Raw genomic sequence first — 27,413 nt, forward strand, 5'->3', positions numbered from 1 at the left:
GCATCGGCGCGGCGATTGCCAGAGCCGGGTCTGGGGGCGGGGCGGGGCGAGGAGCCTGATTCCGGGGGCTGATCAGGGACAAAATTGATGGGCTGGCGCGTGCGCGCCCAGGGATACGTCAGTTCCGCGTAGCAACGGCACCGTGTGTCCCGTTGCTATGGGCGCCCACAGAGTTCCGGACTGGGCAGTCGCTCAGAGGCAGGTGCTGGAGGAGCCGAGAGGTCCTGATAGTCGAAGTCCCAGCGACGCCGCGGTGAGTCCTGGACGGAGGGAGCGGCCGCGGGAGGAAGAGCCCGGGGATGCGCCAGATCGCAGGGAGGAGCTCTGTCCCAGGCGGGCGCGCCCCTCCGAGACCCCGCCCCCGATCCGGTCCCCCGCGCACGTGGCCCTGCGCGCCTTCCCCGGCCCTGGCGCAGCGCCGGCCGGGGGCCGCGGGAACCAAGCCTCGCGGGGGGGTCAGTGTCCAGCGTGGGGCCGCCCCACCGGCTGGGCGGGCGCGGGGCAAGGTGGGGCCCCCGGAGCGTGAAGCTGCGCGCAGTGGTTCTCGGTGCTAGCGCACACATCGGCGCTTAACAAGATGACAGAAGGACGGAAACGCAGTTCCTGGCCCGTCTCCCACAACCGTCTTTAGGATGAAGGGCCGGACTGGAGAATAGGCTTTCCCGATCCTCCGAAAGTGCCTCACACGGGAGCGGGGACATAGATCTCCGACCCAGGAGTCTGGAAGGGCTGAGCAGCCACCCGAAGCCCACAGAGGGCGCCCTTGCTCGAGGAGAGCTCCTAGGGCAGGGGGTCCTGGCTCTGGTCAAAGGCGAGCGCTTCTCTTTGGGAACCTTCAAAGGCCACGTGCCTGCTTCAGGGACAGAGAGGAGGCTGGACCCACATGGGGCGGAACGAGACAAAGTTGGATGGAGGCCAGCGTCCCTCTAGAACTCACAATGTCCAAAGTTAGCAAAGTTCGTTTCTTGGGCTGTCATCCCAAAATGAATGGAATTGGTTGAGTTCCCAGAATTATATGGAGTTTCCTCACTAGATTGGGAACAATTTTAAGCCTGAATAAAAATAGGAAGAAAATTTAATTCTAAGATAATTTTGTCTGTGATTTTTTTTCCCACATGAGAAAAACCACATGCGGTTCCCAGCCAGATGCCCCCCAGTGGCCATCATCAAGATTTTATGGATTAGATGCAAACCACACCTCCCACAGCACCCTGGCAGGGCTTGCCTGGGTAAAGAAGAGGAAATGGGTGAGAGGCGTGAAGTCCTTGTCCACAAGCAGCTCAGCCACATGCCCCTCTCTAGCGTCATCCGAAGGCTGGCATTTGGCAAACTTATGTACTTTTATATAAAAAGGAATAAATTTGAAAATAAAGCTCTGCATTTAAAAAGTTACTTTTTGGGGGGGGAGTCAGTTTTACTTAACTTGGCTTAATTTAAAAAACAGAAAGTGTTTAAGATTTGGGTAATTGCATGCCCTCCCCCTGGAAGGGTTCCCTCCAGTCTCCCTAATCCAAGCAACATGGTCCGCACTTTCCAATTTCCGATGGACCATGCCAAATGCCCGGTCTGCTTGTGCTTGTCACTTAAAATCTTAGACTGGAAGCCATTGGGGAGGACAGACACGCCTTTCCTAAAGACACTGACTTAGTAAAAGGGAATTACGATGATGCTTCCTACCTGATGCATTCACGTTTAATTGACAAATGTGGGGTTCTCTGCTGCTCCTGCTGAGCCATTTTGCTGAAGGGATTCCTCCAACATCCCCCCTCCCCACAGCACAATTTTCTTCTCTGAGGGAGTCATCCCGCATTGAAGACCTGGAGGAGAGACTGCAGAGGTTAAAGATGCAGGTGGACAGCTTGGCCTCCAGCCTGACCTTGGGCCCAGAGAGGGGAGACATTGCTGTCCCTGGGAGCCCAGGCCAGCAGGAGCAGAGTGGGCCCCACCCAGGCCAAGTGCAGCGCGCTCTGCCCTCAGAGCCTGGGCAGCAGATATGGTTTCTGAGTGCCCGCATCTGGCCAGACCTCTAGGAGCTGCGCAGCACACCAGAGCTGTATCCTTCCATCTGGCCCCCGAGGCCCAGCCCCAGGGCTTCCTGGCACCAGGGCTGCAGCAGCTGTCTAGGCCACCTGCCTGGTGTCTCCCATGGATGATGCCTGTGCAGAAGCCTGTCCACTTAAAACTCGGAGTCCCTCACGTGATGGGCCTGAGGCCGCTGCTGCCCCCTGTATCACTCTTTGGTCTCGCTCTCCTAAGACAGCAAGGGCTTCAGGAATGAGGGGCTGGTCCCTCTCCCTCAGCCGGCTGGGCCCCTCCCGTTCCTGTTCTTTCTCTCCAGCTTCCAAAAGGACCTGCTGGGTTCCATCTTCCTTGCAGTCGCCCCAGCCCTCATGCACCCCACGCCTACCCCCACTGGGCAGGCCCTGGCCCGGCCCTCCCAGGCCTGGGGCCCCAGGATGCTGGTCCCCACCCTGCCCACCAAAGCAGGGCTCCCAGTTCTCCATAGGGCCCTGCAGCTCCTCCCCATGGCCCTGGAGGTTAAGGAGAGGTCTGAGGGGTAGCAACGCTGAGCCCTAGGACACATGCTGCCTTGGGCCCAGGACTGGAGAGTGACAGGACCCAGCCCAAAGCTTGCTGCCCCTCCAGCTTTGTCTTCCCACGTGGTCTTTGCGTTTAGGTAAGCAGTTGTGTACTCGGATGCCCCACTCCACTGTCCTCTGACCCACAGAGCCCCCCCCCCCGCCCCCAGTTGGACCTGCAGATCTACCCAGCAGAAAGTCAGCACAGCCAGGCTGTCCCCAGAGACCAAGAAGTTAACCCCAAAGAGCTGTGCACTCCTAGGGGCACGCAGGGTGGGGGGCTCTTAGCACAGGCACTCAGCCGCCTGCCCACCCCCACTGATGACAGGAGATGCAGTCCTGCCCTTGGCAGAGCTGAGCCAGGGCCTCCGCCTTCCCGAGAGAAAAGCAGCATCAGCTGCAGTCTGGACAGACCTCAGAAGCAACGGTCGCTCAAACCCCATGGCCACTGAGGGAGCCCTGGCATTCTCTGCGAGGGGCTGTAAGTGGGTGCCTGTGGGAGCGGCCCTGCAAGGAGGTGCAACCCAGTCCTGCCTGGCGCGCCTTGGTGTCCAGCAGGGGCTGGCCCTGTAGTAGAAGAGGCAGTGGGAGCAGGAGCTGGCCAGGGCTCCAGCTGTGTGGTGAGTTGAGAAGCTCATGGCTCTCACCTCTTCCCCTGGACAGTGCTGTGCACCCACGTGTGACACCAGAGCCGGGTGGGTCCTGACCTCCACTCCTGCGGATGCTGTGGTCAGGACCTCAGGCAGGCCGCTGGCCACCCACTGCTCTCCCTCCCTGTGCCTCTCCCCACACCTGCTGGGGACAGGGTTCTTCTTCCCGCAAAGTTTTCAACATCTATGGATAAGATGATGTAATTTGTCATGGATGTGTTCACCCACATTTCTGAAACGTGGGCAGTTAGTTGCAGGTGTTTTAATTCCTAGTGAGAAATGTGTCAGTGAATAAGGGATGCCCCAAACCCCACCCAGGAGACCTCAGCCCTCCACCTTCCTGAGAATGGCAGACGGCTCGAGAGCCCCCTGCCCAGGGCTGGCAGCCAGGAGCATCCTCCACCGCCTCCTCTCTGTTGCTGGGGCTGGGTCCACCTCCCACCCAAGGGGCAGGGTCTCCCTTGTGCCCCCATCTTACCACCGTCACCTCTAAGGGGAGACAGCACTTCCACTGGCATTTCTTATTGTTGTTTTAATGGATGTTGGAAGAAAATTTTTCATCCCAGAAAAAAGGGGCAAACATACAGCTGTCACACTTGAGCTTCGATTTTCCTAAACCGTCCCCTCTCCCCAGCAGGAGGCCATGAGGACTCACGTGTCCCCACGTGGGGCTGTGCTTCTGGACTTGACGTTTATTACCGTCACCATGGAAACAGCTCGTGCTCGAGTCACCAACTGGCTGCACTACCCACTGGTGGATGCCCCACTTCCTGGAGACCTTGACGCCATACCCTGCCAGCCTCCCACCTTCTCACAGACAGCTTTCATCCGAGAGTTGGCGGAGCTGGAAAGCTGGAACCTGGCCCTCGCGGCTCCCCCTCTGTCAGGTGAGCCCCATGCAGGACCAAGTGAGGCGCAGCCTTGGCGAAAGCCTCAGAGTTCTCCCCGTCAAATGAGGGATGGCAGCAGCAGCCCTTCCCTCGCGGGGTGTGAGAGCCAGCGGATGTGAGAGCTGCCAAGTGGGCGGCCACCCTCACCCCCGTGCTGCACAGGAGCCTCCCCTTGGAGTCCCCTCCTCCTGGGGTCCCCCCATGGTGGCCAGGCTCTTCCCGGTCCCACCCTGTCCTGCCACGTGGACGTCTGCCTGCCTGCCCCGCAGATCACAACCTCTTGCTTTTCTTGCCTCGACCACGAGCAACCACAGCACAGCCCTTTCTGATTTCCAGGTATGTGTCGGGAAGTTCTTGGTTGCCTTGTGAAGTGGCATGTCAGTCCTGGCAGGCCTCAGCCTCGGCCCCAGACCCAGAGTACACCGAGGAGTCAGGGCCTGCAGGTCAGGGGAGGTGGAGTGTGCAGGGGGGACCAGGACAAAATTGTTTCCCGGAGAATGTTCCCAGATGGAGCGCAGACTCAAGGACCTTTAAAAATTGCCTGGGACGATGCCAGGGGCAGGGCTTCGGCGATAAGGGCTTCCAGGAGAGGGTTTCCTTGGCTGGAGATGGGTGTGGGGGCTCCTCTCAGTGGGCCTCAGCATCCAGCAGAGATGAAGTAAAGCCAGAGCCTTCTCCAGGGGCTGGGGGCGTGTGCCTTCCAGCTGCTCTGCCCTCTCCAGGGATTGAGGGCGTGTTTCGGGGGAAGGAGCTCATCACTAAGCTTGTCTAGAGTGTGTGGCTGCGCTGTCAGGAAAGGACCCACCAGCACTCTCGTGCTTTTTCTCCCACTACCTGCATGGTGCTCCACAAGCCTGGCCCGGGGCTCAGCGTCGGCAGGGGACCCATACGAGTGGCTAATGGGCTTGGACCACTGAGCACCCAGGGAACTGGGGTGGGGGACACAGCCCTGCTTAGGGGCATTCTGCCCCTTGGGGGCAGATCAGGCCCAAGTCCCAGGCTGAAGTCAGCTGCCTGCTGACCACTGGTCAGGTGTAAAGAGAAACATGCAGTGGCCACACAGGCCACAGTCCCACTCAGGCTTTCCTGGGCTTGACTTGAGGGGGTCGGGGGAGGGGGGATGGAGGAGAAACCCAACACTCACTCAGCTGTGGCCCCCCCCACCGAATTTGGCCTGGCCACACCCTGCCATCTGTCCCTGAGGCCCTGGCCCCCATTCCCACTCTGCTCACACAGGCAGGGTGAGTTTGTCTCTTTGCCATTGTCACATAGGCAAACCCTGGGCTTAGGCACAGCTGACCCCCAAAACGCCCAGCACGCTGAGCTAGTGGGGGTGCTGGCCTTGGGCCCCTGGGCAGGGCCCTGACGATGCTCAGAGTCAGCCTCTTGGGAAACGGCAGCAGGCCAGCTGGCTCGAAGGCTGCCCCTGCACACACGTGGCACACACGCCTGCCAAGCCCGAGCAGACTGAGAATGTGTCAGGGGCCCCAAGAGCACCTCTCTCCCTGCAGTTGCCTGGAGTAGGGGCTCTGTTTCCCACTAGCCGGGCCAGTGGAGAGTCAAGCTGCAGTTGAGGGGGTCTTGCCAGCAGAGGGCACCCTGGGCGCAAGGCTGTGCTGGGGGCAGCCCTGCAGAGCCAGGCGAGCTGTCCAAGCGTTCCAGTAACTGCGGTCCAAACCAGAGTCCTGGTCCACAGAAACCGGCTTGGGTCCTTGAGGAGGTGCACAGGGGGCCACAGGAGGCATGGTGGTGTGCATCCTGGCGGCGGGAGGACGGCTCCCCCTCTGCTTCCCCGGCACCAGCCAGGGCACCATCGGTCCTCCACCAGAGACCTTTCACAGGCTAGTGTGTTTCAACAAGGAGTAAAGCACTCTAAGGAGACTGCAGGGCTCAGCTTACATCTGATTTACTGTATTGTAAAGTCTGGGATGTTAGTGGGGAAGGGGCAAAGTGAGCACTGAGCTGGTGCAGGCAGAGGTGGACGTGCCTGGTGGGGCTGAGGGGCAGCAGTGCTGCATGCCCTTGGGACTTGTCTGGTGGCCCCAGGATAGTCAGTAGTGACAGAAGGTGGGATCAGAAGATGCTGCAGAGAATCGCTGGGGTGAACTCACCCAGGAGAACCTTGTTTGTTGCCCTCCCCCCACCCCAGAAGCAGGCAAGTCTCTCTGCCAGTGCTGGCCTTAGGGCCCAGCAGGGGCAAGGAGCTCTCCTGTCTCCAGGGTCCTGAATGCCAGGCTCTGGTCCCGTTCCTCCCAAAGGTGTCATCTGCATCCCAGGTGGCTGTAGCTGGCCCCATCAGAGTCCTGGGCAGGAAGACTGCCTTTCCACCCACTCAGCCACTGACCACACCATCAACCTCCCAGCACTCCTCCCTGCCCTTTCCCAAATCCTCTCCCCTCCAGGAAGCCTTAGGGACCTGGCCAGAGCCAGCTCCTCCCCTTCCTCATCCACCTTCTATCGGCATCCAAGACTTAAGTGGCCATGGGGACTCAGCGTCCAGCCGGACCACGCTCCCTCGAACCAATGCCAGCCGTTGCCACCAGAGCGACTGGCCTTTCACATAAGGGCCTTTCTCCGCTCCTGGGCCCAGGGCCAGTCCTGGGGCTTATGTTCTCAACCCGCCCCCCAGACTTCCTGTCCATCTCCCACTGAATCCTGCCCAAAAGATACCACCGAGTGCCCAGCTCTGGGCCAGGCAGGGGAGGGGTCGAGACGGCACGCGCTGCTGCCAGGGCTGCAGCGGAGGGTCCGGCCGGGAGTTAGGCGAGGCCCGCCTGGATGGCAGACGCCCGAGCAGGGAGCCCTCCGGCCGCGGAGGAGGACTAGGGCGTCAGGCTCGGCCAGCACCCCCACCCCCCGGGCAAGACCTGGGTTTCGGCAGCGGGCTCGGGAGAAGGGGGCCCTCGGGTGGGCGGGGGCGGCCGGCTCACGGCTCGCGGCCCCCGGATCCCGGCGGCGGGGGGCGCGGGGCGCGGCTGCGCTCGCCGTCGGGCGTGCAGGCCTTGGCCGACAGCGCCCTCTCGCGGCCGGAGCGGAAGGCCGCCGTCACGGTCACCAGGTAGGCGGTGCCGGGCGCCAGGCCCTGCAGCGTGGTGCTGTTGCGTCCCGCGGGCACCTCCACGCGCTGCGCCGCGCCGCCCCGCAGCGGCCCAAACTGCACGTGGTAGCCGAGCGCGGCGGCCGGGCCCAGCGCCGGGGCCCAGCTCACCCGCAGGCTGCGCGGCCGGGCGTGCGAGATGACGATGCGCTCCGGCCCGGCCTCCTCTGCGGGGGAAGCGCCCGTGAGCTGGGGGCCCAGCCCCGCGCCTCCGCCCCGCACGCCCGACCCAGCCCCGCGCCCCTGCCCCGCGCCCCACTTGCGCCCCGACCCCGCCTCACCCGGCAGTGTGCGCACCCGCAGGTGCTGCGGCCTCACGAGGCGCACGTTGGACTCGGGCACCAGCGCCACGTCGTAGTCCGTGTCGGGGTCGAGGCCAGTCCAGGCCCAGCCGGTGGTGTTCCCAGGCAGCTGCTGGCGGCGCGCAGTCACCGGCTTGGCGCTGGGCGCCAGCTCCAACACATAGTAGCCCGAGTCAGCGGTCAGCAGGGGCGGCCAGGCCAGGCGGAAGCCGCTGGACGTGACCTCAGAGGCGTGGAGGTGCTGCGGCTGCATGGCATCTGCGGGGGGTGCAGGTGGTCAGGGAACGGAGGTCGCCTCCTTGTGCCCAGGCCTGGGGCCCTGACCATTGACTCAGGGAAGACCCTGGGGTCGGAGGCAGGGGTAAGGGCCACTTGGCCAGGGAGATGCAGGGTCTAGGAGCTGGGCAGGCAGGCCAGCCTCTACATGCCCCGAGCAGATGCTAATGATATGCAAACTGGTGATTGGGGGGGAGGGGAGGACGAGACTCAAGTGCAGGCCCCAACACAGGCCCCATCAGGAGCTTCCCTGTCTGCCCACACCCCAAACCCAAACCAGTGAGGAACTATAGTAGCCACCACCTAGCCAGTCCAGTGGCCTGAACAATGACCCCTCAAAGGTGGCAGGGCCCAAGATGGTGTCTGAGAACAGAGAACTAGCCCCCTGCCCAGCCTGAATGGCCAGCACAGGATCTGGGTTCAGGTCAGCTCTGGACAGTCAAGGCAAAGGGAGGCCAATGGTGCAGCCAGGAAATGGGAGGCCACTCAGGACGCCCTGAAGGGTGGTGGAGTTGTGACAACTCCAGGAGCAGCTAGACTTGGGGTTCAGCAGGATGCTGCGTGCCTCAGGTCCCCAGGAGAGTGTGGTGGGGGGCACTCCAGAGGAAGCCCCAAACATGTGTTACTCCTGAGCCTGTGACACCAAGTACCACACGGCTGATAAATGTCAGGCTGATAAATGTCTGGGATCCTGGTGCTTCCTCCGTTAGTGCCTAGTGCCCCAGCTGCAGCCTGGCACTCACTCTCCTGCCCATGCCCCACACTTACACCCCACCCTCAACCCCAGGAGCCCCCATCCTACTGCCTCACTGCCCAGCAGCCTGGGTCATTCTCTTCCAGCTGCTTGCCTTTTCTCCTGCTATCCCCTCCAAGCTCAGCCACAGTGATTGACCCAGGGACCACCAGGGACCAGGTCCCTGGGGGAAATCTTCAGAAGGATCCTCTACCCCCTCCCACCCACCATCCAACCCCTCCCAGTTTCGGGTGAATGATGGGGAAGAACCCTGGGGTTAGTGGCATTTTTCAGTGGCCACAGCAGGCTGAGCCAGTGACCAGGCCCATCATCTCCAGTCCCTCCCCCTGCGGGGTTTGGTTTAGGGGGATGAGGAGGTCCAGAAGAAAGCCAGTGGCGAGCTACTAGTCCCTCCCTTGTCCGGCCGCCTCTCCAGCAATCCCTACAACCGCCCGCAGCACAAACCCACTCAAACTCTTCTGTGGCTATCCTCACCCCCGAGCAGTGGGGCCCGAGTTCTCTGTCAGGAAATCTCAGCCCTTCCTACCCCCTGGCTCTCCCCTCTCCAGGTGTGGTGGCCCAGCACAGGTCCAGGAGCGAGTGCTGCCCATCTGCAGAGTCCTCAGGCTTGGAACCTCTTTGCTCTTCCTCTACACTTAGCAACATCCCACCAGGGCAGCCCTTGAGTCCCTCAGCCCAGACCAGGCTCCCCGCTCCGTGGGCCTCCAGCTCTGGTCTGGGCCCATCAGCAGAGAACTCCACCTGGGATGTTTACTCAGGCCAGCCCCTCTGTCCACCACAGCCCAGGTAGTGGGGCGCACGGTTGGAATGTGTCCCTGGAGAATGCAAGGAGAAGCTGTGTGTGCGTAACCTCCCCACTGATCCCTGGGGAGCACCACAGTCCCGCAGCCCTGACCCCTGTTCCAGGCAATGAGTCCCTCCTGAAGTCACCCCAGCTCTCCTCCTAGGTTCCCCCCAGGCCCTGCTTCCTCCCACCTACCAAGAATGGAGCCCCTCAGCTCCTGGGCAATGATGTGCAGGTCGTCCACATCAACAAAGTGCAGGTGCTTCTCAGCGGGGGCCGAGGCAGCGGCTGACAGCTCCAGGAGGTTGCCACGGCCAGTGCTGACAATGAAGATGGTAACACCCAGGTCCTTCAGCTCCTGCATGGGGGGCCCCATGGGGTCGCTGGAGCCGCCGTCTGTTACCCACACCAGCACCTTGGGCACCCCGGGCCGGGCACCGGCCTCTTCGGCAAATAGCTGCTCCTTGGCGTATGCCAGTGCCAGGCCAGTGTTGGTGTCGCCCATGCGCTGGGTTGCAGCACGGATGGCATCCTGGACAGCCGCGCCTGAGCTGTGCTGGTTGAAGGGGAACTCGGTGTGCGGCCAGCTGCCCACATGCACCAGGCTGGCACGCAGGGCCTCAGGGCCCAGGGGCAGTGGGGCTGCCAGCTGCCCCAAAAACTCCCGAACTCGGGAAAACTCATAGTGAGACACACTGGCCGAGCTGTCCAACAGAAACAGCAGGTCCCCCTGGGGGGCAGATGCTGGGGGGCCTGGGGGAAAGGGGAAGGGTTCAGCCTCAGGTGGTGGCCTCCAGACAGCCCACACCCAGGGCAGAACCCCCAGGGCCCGAGCTTTCCCTGAGCTGGCGCTTGCCCTCATCCACGTAGGCCCTGAAAGCCCGCTGGGTCCCAACCCAAAGGCCCTGGGAGGGGCACCCCAGGGTGGGGGAGAGGGTTCCAGCTCTGCACCCTCGCCATGTACCTGGGGCGCTCTCTGGGCTCATGTCTCATTTATAAAGGAGAGCTGACCCCTCCAAACCCCCACACCCTCCCTTTCCTCCGCAGACACCAATGGTCTTGGCCCAGCCCCCAAGAGTGGTGGTTTGACAGACCTGGGCCACCGGGGCTGCTCGCTCAGGCTCGACATCCAGAGAAGCAGCCCCCAGGGGGGACTTCAGCCACACAGCTCAGCCTCAGGTGAGGCAACTGGGGGGGGGGGCGGGGTGCAAAGCAGCTGGGAAGACTGGGGGCAGAGGTGGAGGGACAGGGAAGACACAGCAGTGATCACAGCCCCTCCCACAGCCCAGATGGCCTGGCTGGAGTCGTGACCCCACTTACAGATGACGTCACCCCTCCCCTGGCCCCCATCCTCTGCTCCATCTGGACCCCGGAGGCAGGTGATCTGCTGCAGCAGCCCCTACTGGGCCTCCCCTTCCTCCTGGCACCCTGGGGGGCATATGGGCCCCTCCACCACTGGGCTATGGGCAGACGCGGGCTGGGGTGTCTCGGTTCTGGTTGGGCCTTACGGCCTCAGTTTCCTCTAATCCGGTGGGGGGACTCCAACCTTGTTACCATCCTTCTATTAAGGGTCATTCCCAGGAGAGGGAACCTGAGGCAGGGACAGACCCCCGACGGACACTTCCCCGTCCTGGGCCAGGGCCCACGATCCCCCACAGATGCCGGGGTGGGGGCAAACGGCGGCCTCCACGCCCCGGCGCTCGGTGGAGCCGCCTGGGGCACCTGGGTCCGCCCGCCGCAGGTGGGTGGGGTGCACCGCCGGCCGCCCCGCCCCGCTCAGTGGCCGCGGGAGGGGAGCGACGGCCCGCGCAGGCGGCGGGGGTGGAGGGGGCGCGGGAGCCGGAGCCCCGCCTGGCCCCGCCGCACTCACCACGCTCCGCGCCGCTCCGCGCCAGCGCCAGCCTCAGGCTCAGGGCCAGGCTGAGCGCCGTCCAGGGCAGCATCGCGCGCGACGGGACGGGCGCGCTCGGCCTGCGCTCGCCGCTCGCTCGCTCCGGGGCTGCAGGGCGCGCCGCCGCGCGGCCGGCCCGGGCCCCGCCCCCGGAGGCTCCGCCCCCAAAGGGCCCGCCCCCGCGAGGCCCCGCCCCGGCGCGCTCGCCCCGCGTGCCGAGACGCACAGCCTCCGGGGAGGCGCGCACACGGAGGGACCCAGACACGCAGCGACGCGCTGGCGTGCACGCACACACGCGCTGTATGCTCCCTGGCTAGCTGTGGGGCTGTGGGGTCGTAGGGTCCGCCCTGCCCCCTGCCCCCAGCCAGCGGGGAGCAGGGAGCCACCAAGCTGGGTCATCCCCAGGCCCACTGCCCGTGGCTCCGCAGTGCTGGGAGTCCCTGAAGCCAGGCTCCAGAGGACCTTGGTGGGGGTGACACCAAGAACAGCCTCCTCCGCAAGGCTCCGGCCCTGGGCTTGGCTCAGCCACAGGGCTGAGGGAGGGGTAGGTGTCTAGGGTCTGGGACATGTGCCCCCAAGGACTGACCAACAGGGATTGGAAGGGCCGAACTTAGGACGAAGGGCATTGGGAGGGAACAGAAGCCTGAGACACTTGAGGGGGAGCTTCTTGGGGGACACAAAGCCCCCTCCCACTTGGCTTCTTGGAGGAAGAGCCATAGGAGGAGGGGATGGCTGGTTCAGGCCCTGTCCAGTGTGACCATGCTGGGCCTATTGCTGCTCATATACACCCCGCCCAGTGAGGGGCCCAGGACCAGGGCTGAGGTCCAACACGGGACCAAGGATAGACCCCCAGCAGCCCACTGGGGACACCCTCTGGAGGGAACACCCTCTGGAGGGGCCCCTGGTGAGCCAGGAGCCTTGCATCCTGGGATCTTGATGAGGCCAGACCAGAGATGGCTGGCTACAGGGGGCATCCCAAAGGGCACTCAGTCCCCCAGGGCAGATTCCCTGCCCTTAGGTGAGGTGGGGTAGTGTCCCCTGGACAGGAGCTGAGGTCCAGGAGAGCCCTCACTCTCCTGGGGGCTCTCCTGGACCTCACTCCTAAGACTCCTTCCTTTGGGGTGACCACTGTCCTCTCCCAGCCACTCTTCTCTGCATAGCTGAGGGGCACAGGTCCCCAGGGCGAGGCGGCAAGGCATCTCTGCCAGGATGTCCTCTCCCTCCCCCCTCCTCAGGAGGATGCTCAGAGACGATGGGACTCAATGGCTTTCCTTCCTCCCTTTCTGGAAGGTGAGAGCCGCAGGCTGGAGCTCCGACTTTGCCTAAAAAAGGAAGCGGCTCAGCGGAGCCTGAGGAGCTGGGGCAGGAACAAGCAGGAACTGTGTCCCGCCGCCCCCACCCCCTCGCAGGGAATCTTGGCAGTGGCGATGCTGGCTCAGCTCCACAGACCTCGGGCCTCGGCTGGGACCAGAAAATGCCTGGTGCTTCCGCCTGGGCCCCGTGGGGGGAGCAATGGGTTGGGCCCGCAAAGTCCAGGGTGTGCCGCCAGAGGGGTCTCACCTGGCCCCCAGCCCCCCCAGCACACAAGGCTGACCAGGGCTGCTGTGGGGATGGGGACTGTGAGAAGAGGCCATGGGGGAGGCGGCAGCAGCTGCAGGAGGCCCCGGGGTCCAGCGGGAGGTGACCCAGGGAGCCCTAGGAGAGGCACGCCCAGGTAGACACGTGCAAACATTTCTTGGTTCATCCTCCATCTCCCTGGGCACCCACCTGCCCTGGGCAGGGAGCTGGGCATGGTGGATCCGCCCTGTGGCAAGACAGCAGCTCCCCTGCTTGTCCCCCAGTTCTGCCCGGCAGGCAGGCCCACAGTCACACCTCAGCCTACACTGCTGGGCTGACAGGGAAGTTTCCGTCCCTTCTGGAAAAACTGAGCAGGTCTTCTTGGCTGTGACTCAGGCCCTCGAGGAAGCAGCCACTCTCCTCTCTCTAGCCTCTCCATCAGTGGGAGAAATCACGGGAGGCCCAGCCTCAGGAGTGGTCAGCCAGGGCCTCTACCCAGCCTTGGGTGAGCTTGGCCACCTGCCCTGGCCCAGAGTTCCTGATCAGCTCTGCCCAGAGTCACTCCTGCTGCTCATGCTGAGCTCTTGCCTGACCCCTGGGGGACTCCCATGCCCCCCGCCCCCAGCTCTGCTCTCCTGGCCCCCTGCTCTGCCCTGTGGCCTAGCCAGCCACACTGCCCCCACTGTCAACATCATGGGAAGTCTTATTGCTGTGTCCTGGACCCCCTGAGGGGAGACTGGGCAGATGAAGGGTCTGGGAGGAACATGGGGTCAGCCAGAGGTGCAGTGGTCACGCCAGGGCTGGACTTGAGGCAGACGCTAAGGAAGCACAAATATAACGCTCCGGAAACCTCTCTGAAGGAAGACAGGCCAGGGGGCCAAGTGGCCAGGGAAGGACCGAGCGGCCAGGACACAGTGGGCCCTGGCCCCAGGCTGTCCCTCCCCCAGCCCAGCCCTGCCTGGTCCTGGCGTCCTGGAGACCAAGAGGAAGGAGCTGCCTGCGTGCTGAGGTGGTTCTGTCTCCGCAGCCTTGGCCCAGTCCAGTAGTCCCTAAGCATCACTTCCTGGAGCTGGCCCACCCTGCCCGTCAGTCCACAGGCAGGTGGAGGGGGTTCCCAGAACCCCAGGCACACTGCTCCATGGGCGCCGCCCCTGCCCCACCCGGTCTGCAGGGCGCTCCCTCCTCCGCACAGTCCAGGCCTCTGCAGAGATGAAGGGCCTTTTGTCCCCAGCTCGCTGTGGTCATGCTGACCCCAGGGAAAAGGGCAACTCCCCGAGCCTCTGACCCCACCCATGACCCCAGCAAGGGCACTCTTGGCCTGAGGGGCAGAGCAGCCTGGGCCCCACCCCCACCCTTCAGGGTGCTGTGTGCTGCTGTTTTTCACACATACACCCGTGCACACGCGGCGGGCACACAGAAACAGGAAGAGTGGTGGCTCCCATGGGCCTGGGGCTAGGTTGTTGGGTGAGCTGAGGCCCTCTGACCACACCCCAACAACAAGAAGTGGGGCAGAGGGAGGGGGCAGCCAAGAGCAGCAGGGCCCAGAGGCCCCTTCCACCATCCACCCAGCTGCCCCACCCACACATTCTTCTAGACTCGACCTGCCTGTTTGTGGTCAGGGACACACTAGGGCCTGAGGACTGGTCCTGGGGATCTAGAGGTCCCGTCATCTCACGCCCCAGGAGCCCAGGCCTGCCCGCCGTGGCCCCAGAGCTGATCCTACGCAGTCCCCCTGCTGGCAACAGCCAGGGTGGCAGGGAAGGCAGCTGGTGGGGTGGGCAGCCTGGGCATGGGGTGCCATCCTGTCTGCGTTTGTCCATCATCTCTGTGCTGGGCCCAGCCACAGGCCAGATTCTGCACTGGGGACACCCAGGCACCAGGCAGAGCCCTGTCCTCCCAGCACAGCCAGGCTGGAAGGGGGATGGGCAGTGGCTTGCAAAGTTGCTTATCTACTTATTTTCCCCATGGAGGGTGGGGCCATGTCAGACCAGGTGGTCAGGAGCTGCAGGAAGTGCCAAGACGGCGGGGTGGGGGCAGGCCGGTGTGTGTGAGGACAGTAAGGAGGTCTGGGGGGCAGAAAGGATGAGGGCAGGCTGTAGGGACTTCTCAGGGGAGGTAAGGACTGGTGGCATGTGCAGGGGCAGGGTGGGGGCTGAGGCCAGGCCTCGCCGTCAGAGGTACAACCTAATGGGAGGCAGGGGGTGGGAGGCAGAGAGGAATGCAGGTGTCCAGATCACTCCTGGGTTTTCAGCCTGTGCAGGACTCTGAACAGGTGCCCCTCCCTAGGTGGGAGCCTTAGCTTTGGTTCCCTCTGCCAGAACCTCTGTATCTGGGACATGACCCATGCACCTGCCCCTGCCCCACGCAGGGTCCAGGTGGGCTTGGATGGGGAAGGAGAGAGCAGGGAGAGACAGACCTGTGTCAACACCTTGGTGGGTGGGCTCCCCAGCAGGAGGGGTGGGACACAGGGGGCAGTGGAAAGAGACTTAGCTCTCAGAGCCAGCACTGGGCTCTGCCTGTTGCTACCCAGCGCACCCACGGCAGCTCAGTCCCTGTGCAGCACCCCTTGCCCAGCCCACATACCCGGGTGGGGACAGGGCTCACACCTAGGGGACAGGCTGGGGGAAGGAACTGGCTAAATTCCCTGGACACCTCCTAGCTGCTCACTGCTGTCTGAAGGTGTGCCTGCGGTCACCTGAGCTCTCAGAAAACACTTGTGAATGAATAAATGGCCTTGGGCAGGCCAGGAACCCTTGCAGAGCCCAGTGTCCACAGCTGTGGGGTCAGGACTCACCCTCACCCAGGGCGTGAGGAGAAGGAGACGGGATGCACACATGCACGCACACGCACCCTGGAGGCCCCATGGCCAGGTATGCTCCCATGGGGCAGGGGCACCTGGGGAGAGAGCCTTCCTGCCCAAGGTGGGGGGTCTCTGTCTGGCCCCTCAGTTGCTCAGCACCTCGCCCTGATGTTCCTGACTTCTCTGACAGCTGGCCCCCTAAGGGCAGACCACTAGGCCCCTTCTGTGAACCTCCCACAGCCCCTGCCCCCTGGCAGGTGTTCCTCCTGTGAGCGGGTGGGGCAGAGCTGGGGCGGAGGCAGGTCGCCCCTAGGGTCAGCTGGAGGCCATGCAGGGCGTCAGCGCCAGCCTGGGAAGCTGGGACATACCTTAGGAACCACTGGCTGGGGCAGCTGAGCTCCCACCACGGCCTCCCCACCCCCACCAGGCCCAGCTGTTGTTTTGATGACTCCGGGGCCAGGCGAATCCTCACGAGAGTCCTCATCCTTAACGCCTGGCCAGAGCCTGCCCAGCCCCGGGCAGAAGGGGAAGGAAGGCGGCCTTGAACAGGGGGAAGCTCTTCTTGGGCACGAGGCAGCCAGCCAGACTCCTGTCTGACAGGGCAGACGACTGGAAACCACCGAGAACTCCTGCTGGGCCCGAGCCAGCCACACACCAGGCTCTGTTCAAGGCCATGGAGTGAGCCCTGAGTCTGGTCATGCCCTGAACCCTGAGCCATAACCTTTGGGCATGTCTGAGCCCTGACCCTGCCAGTCACAGGCAGAGCCATGCTGGGAATATGGTGTGCAGGATGCTTTGAAAAGCCTTTCAGCTATCACTAGATTCTGCACGAATTACAGCAAACACACACTTGTTTTTTTTTTTTTTTTGGTGAGGAAAATTAGCCCTGAGTTAACGTCTGTTGTCAATCATCCTCTTTTTGCTTGAGGAAGATCAGCCCTGAGCTAATATACATGCCAATCTTCCTCCACTTTATATGCAGGTTGTTGCCATAACATGGCTAATGAATGGTGTAAGTCTGTGCCTGGGAGCTAAACCCATGGACGTAGGCTGCCGAAGCGGAGCGCAGGGAACTTAACCACTGTGCCACAGGGCTGGCCCCAACATATGGACATTTTTAATACACTGCTGGGATTACAAGGAAGTAAATATCTCCAAGGTCCCCCCAAAATTAAGCATTAAAAATAAATAAATAAGTAAAAAATTGAAGAATAGTGAGCAGACACCCAGGATGATGAGGGAAACATGGGAAAGCAGAGAATTCCTGAATTCCATGGACACGGGGATAGAGAGCCATACTGGCCACACTGCAGTCCAGGAAACAAGCGTGGGCCCTTTGCGCAGGCACTTACGACACCAGGACCCCTTCCTCACACAGGAGGGCCCCTGCAGGGATGCACCCTCAGAATGTTCACAGGTAACAGGTGACAATTAAAAAGGAGCAAACGTTCAAAGAAACCATATGTGATTAGTGAGAATCACCAGAAACAACACAAAACAGACTTAGACCCCCAAAGACTAAGGAACTGGAATTGTTAGGTATAGGATATAAAATAACTATATTTTCAAATATATTGAAATGTTCAAGAAATTGAAGCTGGAATCCAAAAAATGAGCATGCACCAAGAGAGCATCAAAAATGATCAGACTTAAGAAGCAAGTATAACTTTTAGATATGATAATAATTACGTTAAATGGAAGAGTTAATCAGCAGATTAGACACAGCCAATGATTTGGTGAACTGGAAAAGGGAGATGAAGAAATGGCCCAGAACCCAGCACAGAGACACAGGAGATGGAAAGCACAAGAGAGAGACGAACTGATGCGGGAGGTAGAGAAAACAGCTAAAGCTTTCATTTCATAGGAGTCCCCAAGAGAGAACAAGTAGAATGAATGAGACGGAATTGAAGAGATAATGGCTGAGAACTCTCCAGATGTGATGAGAGACATGAGTCCGAGGAAACAGAGAACACAGGGTATACCAAGCGGGTAAATAAGAACACACACACAGCTACAAACATGCTTAAAACCACAGAACTCGAGAGACAGAGACGATCTTGAAATTACCCGGAGAGAACAGACGGCGCCCTTACTCCGGCGCCTATCTGAATGCTAACCCCGTCACAAGCTGAGCCCTGACCGGTCGCAGGATGAACTCTAACCTGCTCTCAGGCTGAGCCCTGACCGGTCGCAGGATGAACTCTAACCTGCTCTCAGGCTGAGCTCTGACCGGTCGCAGGATGAACTCTAACCTGCTCTCAGGGTGAGCCCTGACCGGTCGCAGGATGAACTCTAACCTGCTCTCAGGCTGGGAGCAGAAGCCAGGAAGGCCGGCTTTCTCTGAGCCTGGCCACGCGCCCTGCTCTGACAGCCATCTCCCCGTCCCCCGGGCTCCGCAGCCTCCCCGCAGCGCGGGTCCTGGGGGTGGTGAAGGGCCGACGCCGCGCGGGGGAGTCCGGTGCCATCTCGCGGCTGCTCGGAGCACTGCGCATCGAGCCGCGCCGCAGGCACGCGATTTCTGGGCCGGGATCCCGACACAGACCCCGAGCTCGCCAGCCTGGGGTCATCTTATGGGGGTCACAGGGGAGCTAGGGCCTCCCAGGATCCAGAGGTCTCGGGGTCCTTTGGAGAGGCCTCTAGGGGTCACATCCAGGCGCAGAGCTGCTCCTCCCCGTCGGTGGGGCGTCCTGCCCGCCCCCCGTTGCCGGACCCTGGGTGGTGGCTGGGTCCGGGGCTCCAAGGAGGGGGCGGCAGCAGCAGGCGGAGGCGCCGGGCCAGGCGGGCGCGGGCGGCCGAGGCGAGCACGAGCAGCGGAGGCAGCGAGAGGAAGCCCAGCACGATGAGCGCCGCCGAGCCGCGGTCCGAGAGCAGCGCGCGGCACGCGGGGCGGGGTGCCGGGTGGACCTGGGGACCGGGCGCGGTCAGGCGGGGCGGGGCCGGGCCGAGGTGTGTGTGAGCGTGGGGTGGGGGGGGCGGGGGCGGGGCAGGTGGACCTGGGGGCGGAGCCTCAATTCCGGGGCGGAGCCTGTTAGCTGGTGGACCGGGGCGGGGCCTGGGAGAAGGTGGACCCGGGTCTCAACTATGGGGCGGGGTGTATAATAGGAAGCAGGTGGGCAGGGAGAGGCCTCGGGGCGGGGCCAAGGATGGGGCCTATGAGCAAGTGGAGTGGGGTGGGGCCTCAATTGCGGGGCGGGGCCTGGTGGACCCGGGCCAGGCCGGTGGTCAGGCAGGGCTTGGCCCGGCCTGAGGGCTGAGAGTGTGAGGTGTCTGGGGCTGGCTGTGGGCCAGTTTCTGAGTAGAGAACAGGAGATGGGGGACGCAGGCAGTAAATGACACTAGTAGGGAGTCCCTTGAAGGGAAGCTCAGAGAATTGCCGCCTGCCCCCCCCCCCACACCCCCGTTTCCCGACCCCTGCTTTCGTCCCTACTCTGCTCTCCCATGCCCTTCCCTATGCTGGCATCTGACCTCGAGCCCCTGCCCGTGACTGTCACTAGCTGGTGCCACCTTCTCTTCTGCCGCCCTGTGTTCAGTCCCTCTCCCCTGCCTTATGCCTACAGAAAGGGACAAGGGGTCCTGTCTGCCTACATCCTCCCTGCCCCAGACCAAGCCGTAGCCCATTCCACAGGGGGAAACCCAGCCCAAGGCAGCAGGAGTCTGCAAGGGGCTGTCTGGGGCGGGGGGGTGGGGGGGGGCGGTGAGGGGTGGGAAAGGGCTGTGGACTGGTGAAGTTTTGACAATATCTTCATCTTCTCTTCCTGGTACACCCCTCCTCTCCCTACCCAACCCAGCCGTCCAGGCCCTGGTGGCCCCTGGTACAAGGCTGGGAGGCCTCAGGGGAGGGAGGAGCTGTCCCCTCGGGTAACAAACAAAAGCCCTTCTTTTGCTGCGGCCATGTGGGGGGGCTTGGCAGAAGGGCTCTCCAGGGAGGGCACACGTGTCTCTGGGGACAAAGGGGCCATGCTGGAAGGGGGAAGCTTCACTTTCAGCCCCAGGACCCTGAACTTCTACAGGACCCCCACTCCCCAGAAACCCCAGCTAGTCCCCCACCTCCACCCACGGAGGGCTCAGCTCACCCTTGAGTGGCACAGGAATCCCAGGTAGACGACAGCCACTGCCGGGAGCAGCACCAGCAAGAACACGGTCGTGGGCAGCAGCAGGTGGAACAGCAGCCCGGCCAGCACCCGGCCACACAGCAGCAGGGGCCTGAGGCTGCAGATGGCCAGGCCTGCCCACCTTGGGCACATCAGGGCTGAGGCCTGGTGGTCAGGAAGCCTTTGGGGCAGCATGGGTGTCGTGTCTGAAGCACCCCCTCCCTCATCCTCCTCTGCCTCCCTCTCCTGCTTACTCATGTTCTCCTGGCCAGAGGGCCTGGTAGGCTCACAGTGGTGGTTAGATGGCAGGCCTGAAGCCCCCAAGGGTCAACCCTAGGTCCCCAGGTCAGACCCCCTACGCAGACCCCAGCAACCGGATAGTAGACCTAGTTGGAGGGCAGGACCCTGGCCCAGGTAGGTCCAGTCCCGACCATCAGTCTCCAGAGCCACACTCCTGCTTCAGTTTCCCCCACTGCCAGGCTGGACCTCTGTGCCAGGCGACTACAGCTCCCACCCTGGCCAGCCTCTCCAGCCAGTTCCTGAGTGCCCTGGTCAGGGCCTGCACAGCTGTCCATATGGCCCGGCATTAGAGCCCTCCTCTCTCCTGGTCCCGCCCTCTTCCCGCTTCTAGATCCCACACGCGACAACTTCATTTCATAGGTCTGGACTCTGACAACTGCCCCATCACTAGCTGCCACGTAGAGGTCACCACCCACTCCACTTCCCAGCCCCGGCCCCTGCTGGTCCCCTCGTTTCCAGCCCTGCCCCCTCTCAGCCTCAGGAAAAAAGGGAAGATACTGGCTGCCTACACTGTAGGGCTGAAAGGGCACGTGGGCATGCATGTGAAACACTTGATGCAGGACCCAGCACACAGTAGGCACTCAATAACAGCAGGTACGATTCCTGGCATCCTTTGTTTCAGAATCCAATCCAGCCTGAAAACAGTGGGAAGATGTATTGTGTTATTTCAAGTCAGGGGAAGCATTCCCAGCCCCTCTAAAAACCCCAACTAATTTCCCCAAATATTTCTAAAATCCTCCTAACAACTAGGGTTTTCCTGCATGACATACGGCATTTCAAACACCACTTACGTAACCAGCTGACGCTTACACTGAGTTGGTTATCTGCAAGCTGAACGAAGGAGGCCGTGCGGCAGGCAGCCAATGGGAACCAGTTCCCACCCTTCGCTTCGCCCTCCCAACCTTCTCCTGATATCCTCCTAGCCTCTCAAGCTCGCTACCTCCCTTCACACACGTTGGAAGGGGAAGATGACAGCAATCATGCACAGGCCCTGTCAGGACAACGGCTGAGGCTCCCCTGCGGTGCGTGCCAAGCCCTGCTGCCCTGCGCACACACAATTTAACTGTCTTCACTGGCACACGCAGGCCAACATCTTACAGTAGCTGTTTACTTATTCAGATAGTGAATTTGGAGTAGAAAATGTTGCAAATGATAATGTTTGGATAGACACAGTTCAGATGGAGAGGATCCCTACTGTATCTCCTTTCTAAGCCCACCCTGTCCTCAGATCCCTCATTCATTCATTTGCTCATTCGACAAACACTCACTGAGCTCCCACTGTGTGCCAGGCACATCTCTAGACCCCTTGGGTTCAGTGGTGAGTCAGGCCAGCAGAGGCCACTGCCCTGTAGGGGATGGCTCTCGCGGGCGCGCTGCCAGCCTGGCACGAATCCACAGAGGCCACATGAGCAAGCTGCCATGCCTTAGGCTATGGAAGAACATGGGAAGACAGGCCACACAGCTGGCTCTCACTGCCTCCTGCCTTCCAGGAGGCTGTCATGAGGCTCCCATGGCTCTGACGAGGTGTGGGACGTTCCACCACGCCCCCAGGGTGCAGCCGTAGCACAGAAGTGGCTCCTCAGCAACAGGGTACCCACGCCCCGCAGGGCCACCTGTCATCTGGTTCTGTTCATCTCAGTGCCATCCTGTGGAACAAGAGATGCAGGGAGCTGACATCTCTGCTCATCTTGCTTTTGCTGGCTACTTAAGCAGTAAACGGAATCCACCCAGAGCACATTGCTTCTTTAGCCACTGAATCTGCCAGCCTGTGTGATGTGCCTTGTGGAGCTTTCATTCTAGAAGAGGGAGGCAGACATTTAAAATAAAATAGACAGGTACTTTCCCGGAGTGGTAAGTGCTAAGAAGAAATAAAATGGTCTCGGACAAGGTTGCTTCAGCTTGGGAGTCAGGCTCGAGCATCCCTCTGGGGAGGTGACATCTGAACAGAGTGACTGAGGCTCATGGGGGAGGGTCCATGTGGTGTGAGGGTGGGATGGAGACCCTCAGCCCCTTGCCTGGAGACCCACCCTTGGGGCCTGGCACCTGGAAGGGCTGCTCTCTTAGGGAGGTGGAGGAGGGGCCAAGGCTCTGCTGCCTCTCTCTGGGGGGAGCGGGCAGGGCAAGGCCCTCAGGATACCTCATCCCCGGGAACCTGCGGGGCTGGAGGAGGGCTGGGGTGGGAGTGACCACCCCAAAACTGTGCTGCCTCCTGGTGGACAGTCACAAGAGGCAACTGCAGTGGGGAGACTGCAGGAGCTAGCCGCACCTCCTTCTTCATCTCGTCTCTGGACAGGTGGCCTTACCCAGGGATTGGGGGATGGGAAGGCGTCCTCAAGGCCAGTCCCCCACAGGCTCACCCTGCCCCGGGGTCCCAGAATCAAGGAGGCCCATACTGGAGACCTTGCTCAGGCCCCTCTGGCAGCATCACTTTTCCACCTCCAGATGCAGTTTCTCTCGTAAAAACCCTCCCTTTGCAGTTGAACATTTCTGCTGCCCCAGGGTCCGCCCCTTCATAGCCTCTGCCAACTTGCCTCAACCTACTCTCGAGGGATTTCCTATGCCCCCTCCGATGCAGGTCACCTGCCTGGTGTCCGTGGTGAATACTCTGTCCTCCTGCACCATCTGCGTGGAAGGGAAGGGACCCACCTCACCATGCCCACCTCCCCAGCCTGGAATCAGGAGAGAGGCCAGGCTCCAGCTCCGGGGTGGTCTTAGCCATCAGGGACAGGAGTAGGAGTGAGGGGCAGGACTGAGGGAGGGACACCTCAGGAGTCACGTGGGTGTCTGCCCAGGGGCAAGTTGTGGCACATCAAAGACTGTGCTCCTTGGAGGAACTGCCGTTCATGGGCATGTTCCTGCCTGCCTGGCCTTTGTCTCTGGGCGGGAGGCCAAGCCAGGTCCCCGGCAGTTGGCACGGGAGGAGGAGTGCTGGGGCAGGGGCTGCTGGCAGGCAGTGCCTCCCCTTAAGTTAAACAGGGTGGGGAAGTGGCCCGCAGCCTGGCCCAGGTGGCAGCTCTGCCTCCCCACCCCCCACACTGCTGCAGCTCCAGCCTTCAGAAGGAGTGTCATGAGAGGGCCACTGGGCTGTGGCTGAGCCAAGACCGGTATGGAGAGGACCCCCAGCCAGAGGACAGAGCCTCTGGGCAGACTCCTTCTGGGGGTGACTGGAGTCAAGCCCCTCAGAAGGCTAAGTGGTGGCCTGGTCCCCTGGGAGATGAGGAGTCCATATTGGCCCGGGGACACATGGGCCAGGGCTGGCCAGAGGCCTCCAGCATCCATGCAGGATTCCTATTCTTCCAAGATGGACCCTGGGAGCTCTGAGCTGGGGGAGCAGGACCTGACAGAGGAACTGCGGTGGATGGAGCTGGGCTTGGAGGAGGCCCTGGGAGCTGAGACAGAGGGGCCCAGTGTCCTACAGGCCGGGGGGCGCCTGCTGCAGGCCGTGTGGAGGGGTCCTGTGGGCCTGGCCACGCAGCTGCTGCAGCAAGGGGCCAGTGTGGAGGAGAGGTGAGCCCCAGGGCAGGACATGGTCTCTTCACCAGGGAGGGAGGAGGGGGGGCGGGGGGGGGGGGGTTTCCTCATGGGGAAAGGTAGCAGCTCCCTTCCCTAGGCCAGGGTCCTTTCACTGGGCGAGTGGGCAGAACTGTGGTCCGTGGGGAGGGGTGGAGACGGTTCCTTCATGGGCAAAGGTAGCAGATCCCTTTCCCAGGCCCGGGCCTCCTTACTGGAGGGAGGGGAGCTTCACTGGGCGGGGCAGGCCTCGGCCGTCCCCACTCTGCCCTCGCTCGCCTCGCAGGGACCACGCCGGCAGGACCCCACTCCACCTGGCCGTGCTGCGTGGCCACGTGCCCCTGGTGCGCCTCCTGCTGCAGCGCGGGGCCCCGGTGGGAGCCGCGGACCGGGAGGGGCGCACGCCGCTGCACGAGGCTGCCTGGCACGGTCACTCGCTGGTGGCCGAGCTGCTGCTGCGGCGCGGGGCCCCGGTGGCCGCGCGCTCCAGGGCAGGCCTCACGCCGCTGCACTGGGCCGCCGCGCTGGGCCGCACGCTGCTGGCCCGGCGCCTGCTGAGCGCGCCGGGCCCGGACCCCGCGGCGGTAGACGCGCGCGGCTGGACGGCGGCGCAGTGGGCGGCTGCGGGCGGCCGGCTGCCGGTGCTTGAGCTGCTGGCGGCGGGCGGCGACACGGGCCTGGACGGCGCCCTGAACGTGGCGGCCGCGGCCGGGCGCGCGGCGGCGCTGCGCCTCCTCCTGGCGCGTGGGGCGCTGGTGGACGCCCGGGACGGCGCGGGGGCCACGGCGCTCGGCATCGCGGCTGGCCTGGGCCGCCGGCAGGTAAGTCCTAACCCAGCCCCCGTCCCAACCCAGCCCCCCGAAGCGACGGGGCTGCACCACCCTACCCCACCCAGTTGCGGGGAGGGCGCAAACGGGGTGGACCCCTCGGGTAGGTGGGGCTGGAGGCGCCTGTACTCTCCGCCCAAGGCCACAGGGTGGGAGGGTGGCCAGGAGGGGCCGGCGGCTACTTTGCTCTCGTTAACCCGCTCATGGAAGGGGGACGCGGGGAGGCCCTGGGGACGAGGGGGATGGGATGGGACATGACACATGACATTCTTGGCCTGTTATTTGGACTTTATTCTAGTGGCCGTAGCAACAAATATTTATTGAGCACCAGGCCTGTGCTTGAGTCCAGCCAGCACCCAGGCAGCACGGAGGGGCACAGGGGCTGCAAAGTCTTGGATTTCATCTGAAGATGGTTAGGGGGACAAGTGGAAGTCTCCAAGTAGAGCCCCTCCAGGGTGCCTTACGCACAGGCTCATGTCAAGACCAGATGAGGCCTGGGGCAGACAGACCCCACTGGCCTGGGCCAGGGCTGGCCCTTGCCCTCTTCTTCCCTCCTCTTCCAGGACATGGAGGTGCTGCTTGACCACGGAGCAGACCCAAGCCTCAAGGACAGGCATGGTCGCTCTGCGCTCCACAGGGCTGCCACCAGTGGACACCTGCCTGCCGTCCAGCTGCTAGCAGCCTGGGGAGCAGAGGTGGATGCTCGGGACTCATTAGGCCTCACACCCCTGCACCACGCTGCTCGTGGAGGCCATGTGGAGGTCGCCAGCCACCTCCTGGACCGGGGTGCGAAGGTCAATGCTGCTGGTTGGCTCCACAAGACCCCTCTGCACCTTGCCATGGAGCGTGGCCATGGCCCTACTACAGAGCTTTTGCTGAGCCGAGGAGCCAACCCCACTCTGAGGACACAGTGGGGTGAGGTGGCCCAGGACCTGGTGTCTGAGGGGGGCCTGCCCCAGGCGCTGCCTACCCTTTGCAGAGAGCAGGTGGAGTGCTAGGGGCACAGAGGGGCCCCAGGGGCCCTGAGGGTCTCAGTGTGGGGTTGAGCCCACATGGCCAGAGCAGGAAAGATAGCTCCTGGCTCCCACAGCCTTCTGAGTATGTCAGGCTCCTCTCTTCTGAGCTGAGGCCGCCTGCCTGGGCAGAGAGGAGAATGGCTGAGAGGTTCCTGGAGGAGAAGGAGGCAGTGGCTCGAGCCCTAACGGGCCTGTGGCCCTGGTACTACCCCACTGACTCCTGCGGGCCCATCACCCCCACAGCTCCAGGCTTCTCCACACTCTTTGGCGGAGAGACTGAGTTGTAGTGACAGATTTGACCAAAACCTGATGGTCTCCCCTTTGTCCACCATGGGGGTGTCACTCTCAGCTGCTTGCTCTGTACGTGGGAGCGTTCTGTGTTTCCTTAGATCCAGTATTTGTCTATTGGCATCCATTAATTACAGGGTCAAACTAACGGCCACAGTTGTTTACATCTCCGCTGTGATCCAGAGCCCACAATCTGAACTGCCACCTTCTCTCTCACACCTCCAGCTGACGTCCCCCCCCCCCCGGCCCCAAATCACACAGGGCCAGGTACCAGACCCCTGGGGACAGCCTCTATGCACCAAGGCCCACTGGGATTATCCAACAAGCCAATCCTAAGCTGTTTCCCGCCCTGCCTTGCCTTTCCTGTGGGAACCCTGGGAAAGGCTCTGGCCTGAGCTTCCTCGATCCTGCTTCTGCCTCCTGACACTGCTGCTTCCCCTGTGGCCCTGCAGGGCATGGCATGAAATGTGAGTAATAAGAATCTTCTTTCAATGGCATCACTCAGCCATCTCCATAAATTAAAAATTGAAACAGAGGGACCGTTGTCTCTGACTGCCCACCTCCGTATCCTCGGAGAAAATCATTGCCATTATTTGATTTTTCTGAAAGAACAGCTTTACAGGACAGATTTCATCTTTCAAAAGTGAGAGTTCTAAGAACATACAATGGAGAAAGGAAAGTCTCTTCAATAAATGATGTTGGGAAAACTGGACAGGCACATGCAAAAGAATGAGAGTAGACCATCATCTTTCACCACACACAAAAATTAACTCAAAATGGATAAAAGACTTGAAGGTAAGATGTGAAACCATAAAACTCCTAGAAGAAAATATAGGCAGTACACTTTTTTTTTTAAATTGGCACCTGAGCTAACATCTGTTGCCAATCTTTTTTTTTTCTTTTTCTCCCCAAAGCCCCCTAGTACATAATTGTATATTTTAGTTGCAGGTCCTTCTAGTTGTGCTATGTGGGATGCTGCCTTAGCATGGCCTGATAAGCAGTGCTAGGTCCACGCCCAGGGTCCGAACTGGCAAAATCCTGGGCCGCTGAAGCGGAGCGTGCAAACTTAACCACTGGCAATACACTCTTTGACATTGGTCTTAGAAGGATCTTTTTGAATACCCTGTCTACTCGGACAACGGAAACAAAAGAAAAAATAAACAAGTGGGACTTCATCAGACTAAAGAGCTTTTGCAAGGCAAAGGAAACCAGGATCAAAATAAAAAGCTAGGGGCTGGCCCCGTGGCCGAGTGGTTAAGTCCGCATGCTCCGCTTCGGCAGCCCAGGGTTTCACTGGTTCGGATCCTGGGCGCGGATATGGCCCTGCTCGTTGGGTCACCTTGAGGCGGCATCTCACATGCCACAACTAGAAGGACGCACAACTAAAATATACAACTATGTACTGGGGAGATTTGGGGAGAAAAAGCAGGAAGAAAAAAAAGATTGGCAACAGTTGTTAGCTCAGGTGCTAATTTAAAAAAAAAAAATGAAAAGACAACCCACCAACTGGGAGAAAATATTTGCAAATCATGTATCTGACAAGGAGTTAATCTCCAAAATATATAAAGAACTCACACAACTGAACAACAATAAAACAACCAACCTGATCAAAAAATTAGCAAAGGATATGAACATTTTTCCAAAGAAGATTTACAGGTGGCAATAGGCACATGAAAACATGTTCAACATCACTAATCATCAGGGAAATGCAAATCAAAACTACACTAAGATACCACCTTACACCTGTTAAAATGGCTATAATCACTAAGACTAAAAGTAACAAATGTTGGCGAGGGTGTGG

At 61.4% G+C, this 27,413-nt stretch overlaps 4 protein-coding genes across 10 annotated transcripts; 2 read left to right on the top strand and 2 right to left on the bottom strand.

Annotated features, from left to right (window-relative positions):
- The first annotated feature begins 15 nt into the window (after positions 1-15).
- LOC123285615 (uncharacterized) lies at positions 16-17,489 on the top strand. Of its 3 annotated transcripts, XM_070511342.1 has the most exons (5): positions 16-253; positions 3,867-4,116; positions 10,380-10,511; positions 10,617-10,711; positions 12,514-17,489. In XM_070511342.1, exons 1-4 carry the CDS (start codon positions 158-160, stop codon positions 10,640-10,642), a joined length of 504 nt encoding a protein of 167 aa, XP_070367443.1. In that variant the 5' UTR covers positions 16-157; the 3' UTR covers positions 10,643-10,711; positions 12,514-17,489. The 3 variants fall into 3 exon arrangements, 2 of the variants coding, with proteins under 2 accessions (XP_070367443.1, XP_070367442.1); XM_070511341.1 differs by having other exon boundaries at positions 10,380-10,711; XR_006527373.2 differs by lacking the exons at positions 3,867-4,116; positions 10,380-10,511; positions 10,617-10,711; positions 12,514-17,489 and adding an exon at positions 1,121-1,375.
- VWA1 (von Willebrand factor A domain containing 1) lies at positions 6,010-11,385 on the bottom strand. The gene is made up of 4 exons (XM_044769450.2): positions 11,203-11,385; positions 9,528-10,085; positions 7,498-7,776; positions 6,010-7,383 (listed from the first exon to the last, which is right to left on the bottom strand). The coding sequence occupies exons 1-4, from the start codon at positions 11,273-11,275 to the stop codon at positions 7,046-7,048; spliced, it is 1,248 nt and encodes a 415-aa protein (XP_044625385.1). The 5' UTR covers positions 11,276-11,385; the 3' UTR covers positions 6,010-7,045.
- TMEM88B (transmembrane protein 88B) lies at positions 17,123-22,693 on the bottom strand. 2 transcript variants are annotated; one of them, XM_044769455.2, is made up of 4 exons: positions 22,556-22,693; positions 21,240-21,617; positions 19,654-20,606; positions 17,123-18,484 (listed from the first exon to the last, which is right to left on the bottom strand). In XM_044769455.2, exons 3-4 carry the CDS (start codon positions 19,927-19,929, stop codon positions 18,224-18,226), a joined length of 537 nt encoding a protein of 178 aa, XP_044625390.1. In that variant the 5' UTR covers positions 19,930-20,606; positions 21,240-21,617; positions 22,556-22,693; the 3' UTR covers positions 17,123-18,223. The 2 variants fall into 2 exon arrangements, with proteins under 2 accessions (XP_044625390.1, XP_070367444.1); XM_070511343.1 differs by having other exon boundaries at positions 21,240-21,767.
- A 139-nt stretch (positions 22,694-22,832) lies between these two features.
- On the top strand, positions 22,833-27,227 carry ANKRD65 (ankyrin repeat domain 65). Of its 4 annotated transcripts, none has more exons than XM_070511339.1 (4): positions 22,833-23,478; positions 23,768-24,302; positions 24,872-25,223; positions 25,750-27,227. In XM_070511339.1, the coding sequence occupies exons 1-4, from the start codon at positions 23,078-23,080 to the stop codon at positions 25,758-25,760; spliced, it is 1,299 nt and encodes a 432-aa protein (XP_070367440.1). In that variant the 5' UTR covers positions 22,833-23,077; the 3' UTR covers positions 25,761-27,227. The 4 variants fall into 4 exon arrangements, with proteins under 4 accessions (XP_070367440.1, XP_044625386.2, XP_070367439.1 ...); XM_044769451.2 differs by having other exon boundaries at positions 22,833-23,075; positions 23,273-23,478; positions 24,872-27,227; XM_070511338.1 differs by having other exon boundaries at positions 24,872-27,227.
- The last annotated feature ends 186 nt before the right edge of the window (positions 27,228-27,413 follow it).

Source organism: Equus asinus, chromosome 5 (assembly GCF_041296235.1).
Source record: "Equus asinus isolate D_3611 breed Donkey chromosome 5, EquAss-T2T_v2, whole genome shotgun sequence".
Classification (NCBI taxonomy): Eukaryota; Metazoa; Chordata; class Mammalia; order Perissodactyla; family Equidae; genus Equus; species Equus asinus.

Coding starts and splice junctions, on each gene's coding strand:
- ANKRD65 (XM_070511338.1), top strand. CDS start 23,078: ATGGAGAGGACCCCCAGCCAGAGGACAGAGCCTCTGGGCAGACTCCTT. Junction 23,479..23,767: donor GGGGCCAGTGTGGAGGAGAG/GTGAGCCCCAGG, acceptor CTCGCCTCGCAG/GGACCACGCCGGCAGGACCC. Junction 24,303..24,871: donor CTGGCCTGGGCCGCCGGCAG/GTAAGTCCTAAC, acceptor CTCCTCTTCCAG/GACATGGAGGTGCTGCTTGA.
- VWA1 (XM_044769450.2), bottom strand. CDS start 11,275: ATGCTGCCCTGGACGGCGCTCAGCCTGGCCCTGAGCCTGAGGCTGGCG. Junction 10,086..11,202: donor GCGGAGCGGCGCGGAGCGTG/GTGAGTGCGGCG, acceptor CCTTTCCCCCAG/GCCCCCCAGCATCTGCCCCC. Junction 7,777..9,527: donor GCTGAGGGGCTCCATTCTTG/GTAGGTGGGAGG, acceptor CACCCCCCGCAG/ATGCCATGCAGCCGCAGCAC.
- LOC123285615 (XM_070511341.1), top strand. CDS start 158: ATGGGCGCCCACAGAGTTCCGGACTGGGCAGTCGCTCAGAGGCAGGTG. Junction 254..3,866: donor GAAGTCCCAGCGACGCCGCG/GTGAGTCCTGGA, acceptor TCTCCCCAGCAG/GAGGCCATGAGGACTCACGT. Junction 4,117..10,379: donor CGCGGCTCCCCCTCTGTCAG/GTGAGCCCCATG, acceptor TTTCCTCCGCAG/ACACCAATGGTCTTGGCCCA.
- TMEM88B (XM_044769455.2), bottom strand. CDS start 19,929: ATGAGTAAGCAGGAGAGGGAGGCAGAGGAGGATGAGGGAGGGGGTGCT. Junction 18,485..19,653: donor GATTCCTGTGCCACTCAAGG/GTGAGCTGAGCC, acceptor CCCGGTCCCCAG/GTCCACCCGGCACCCCGCCC.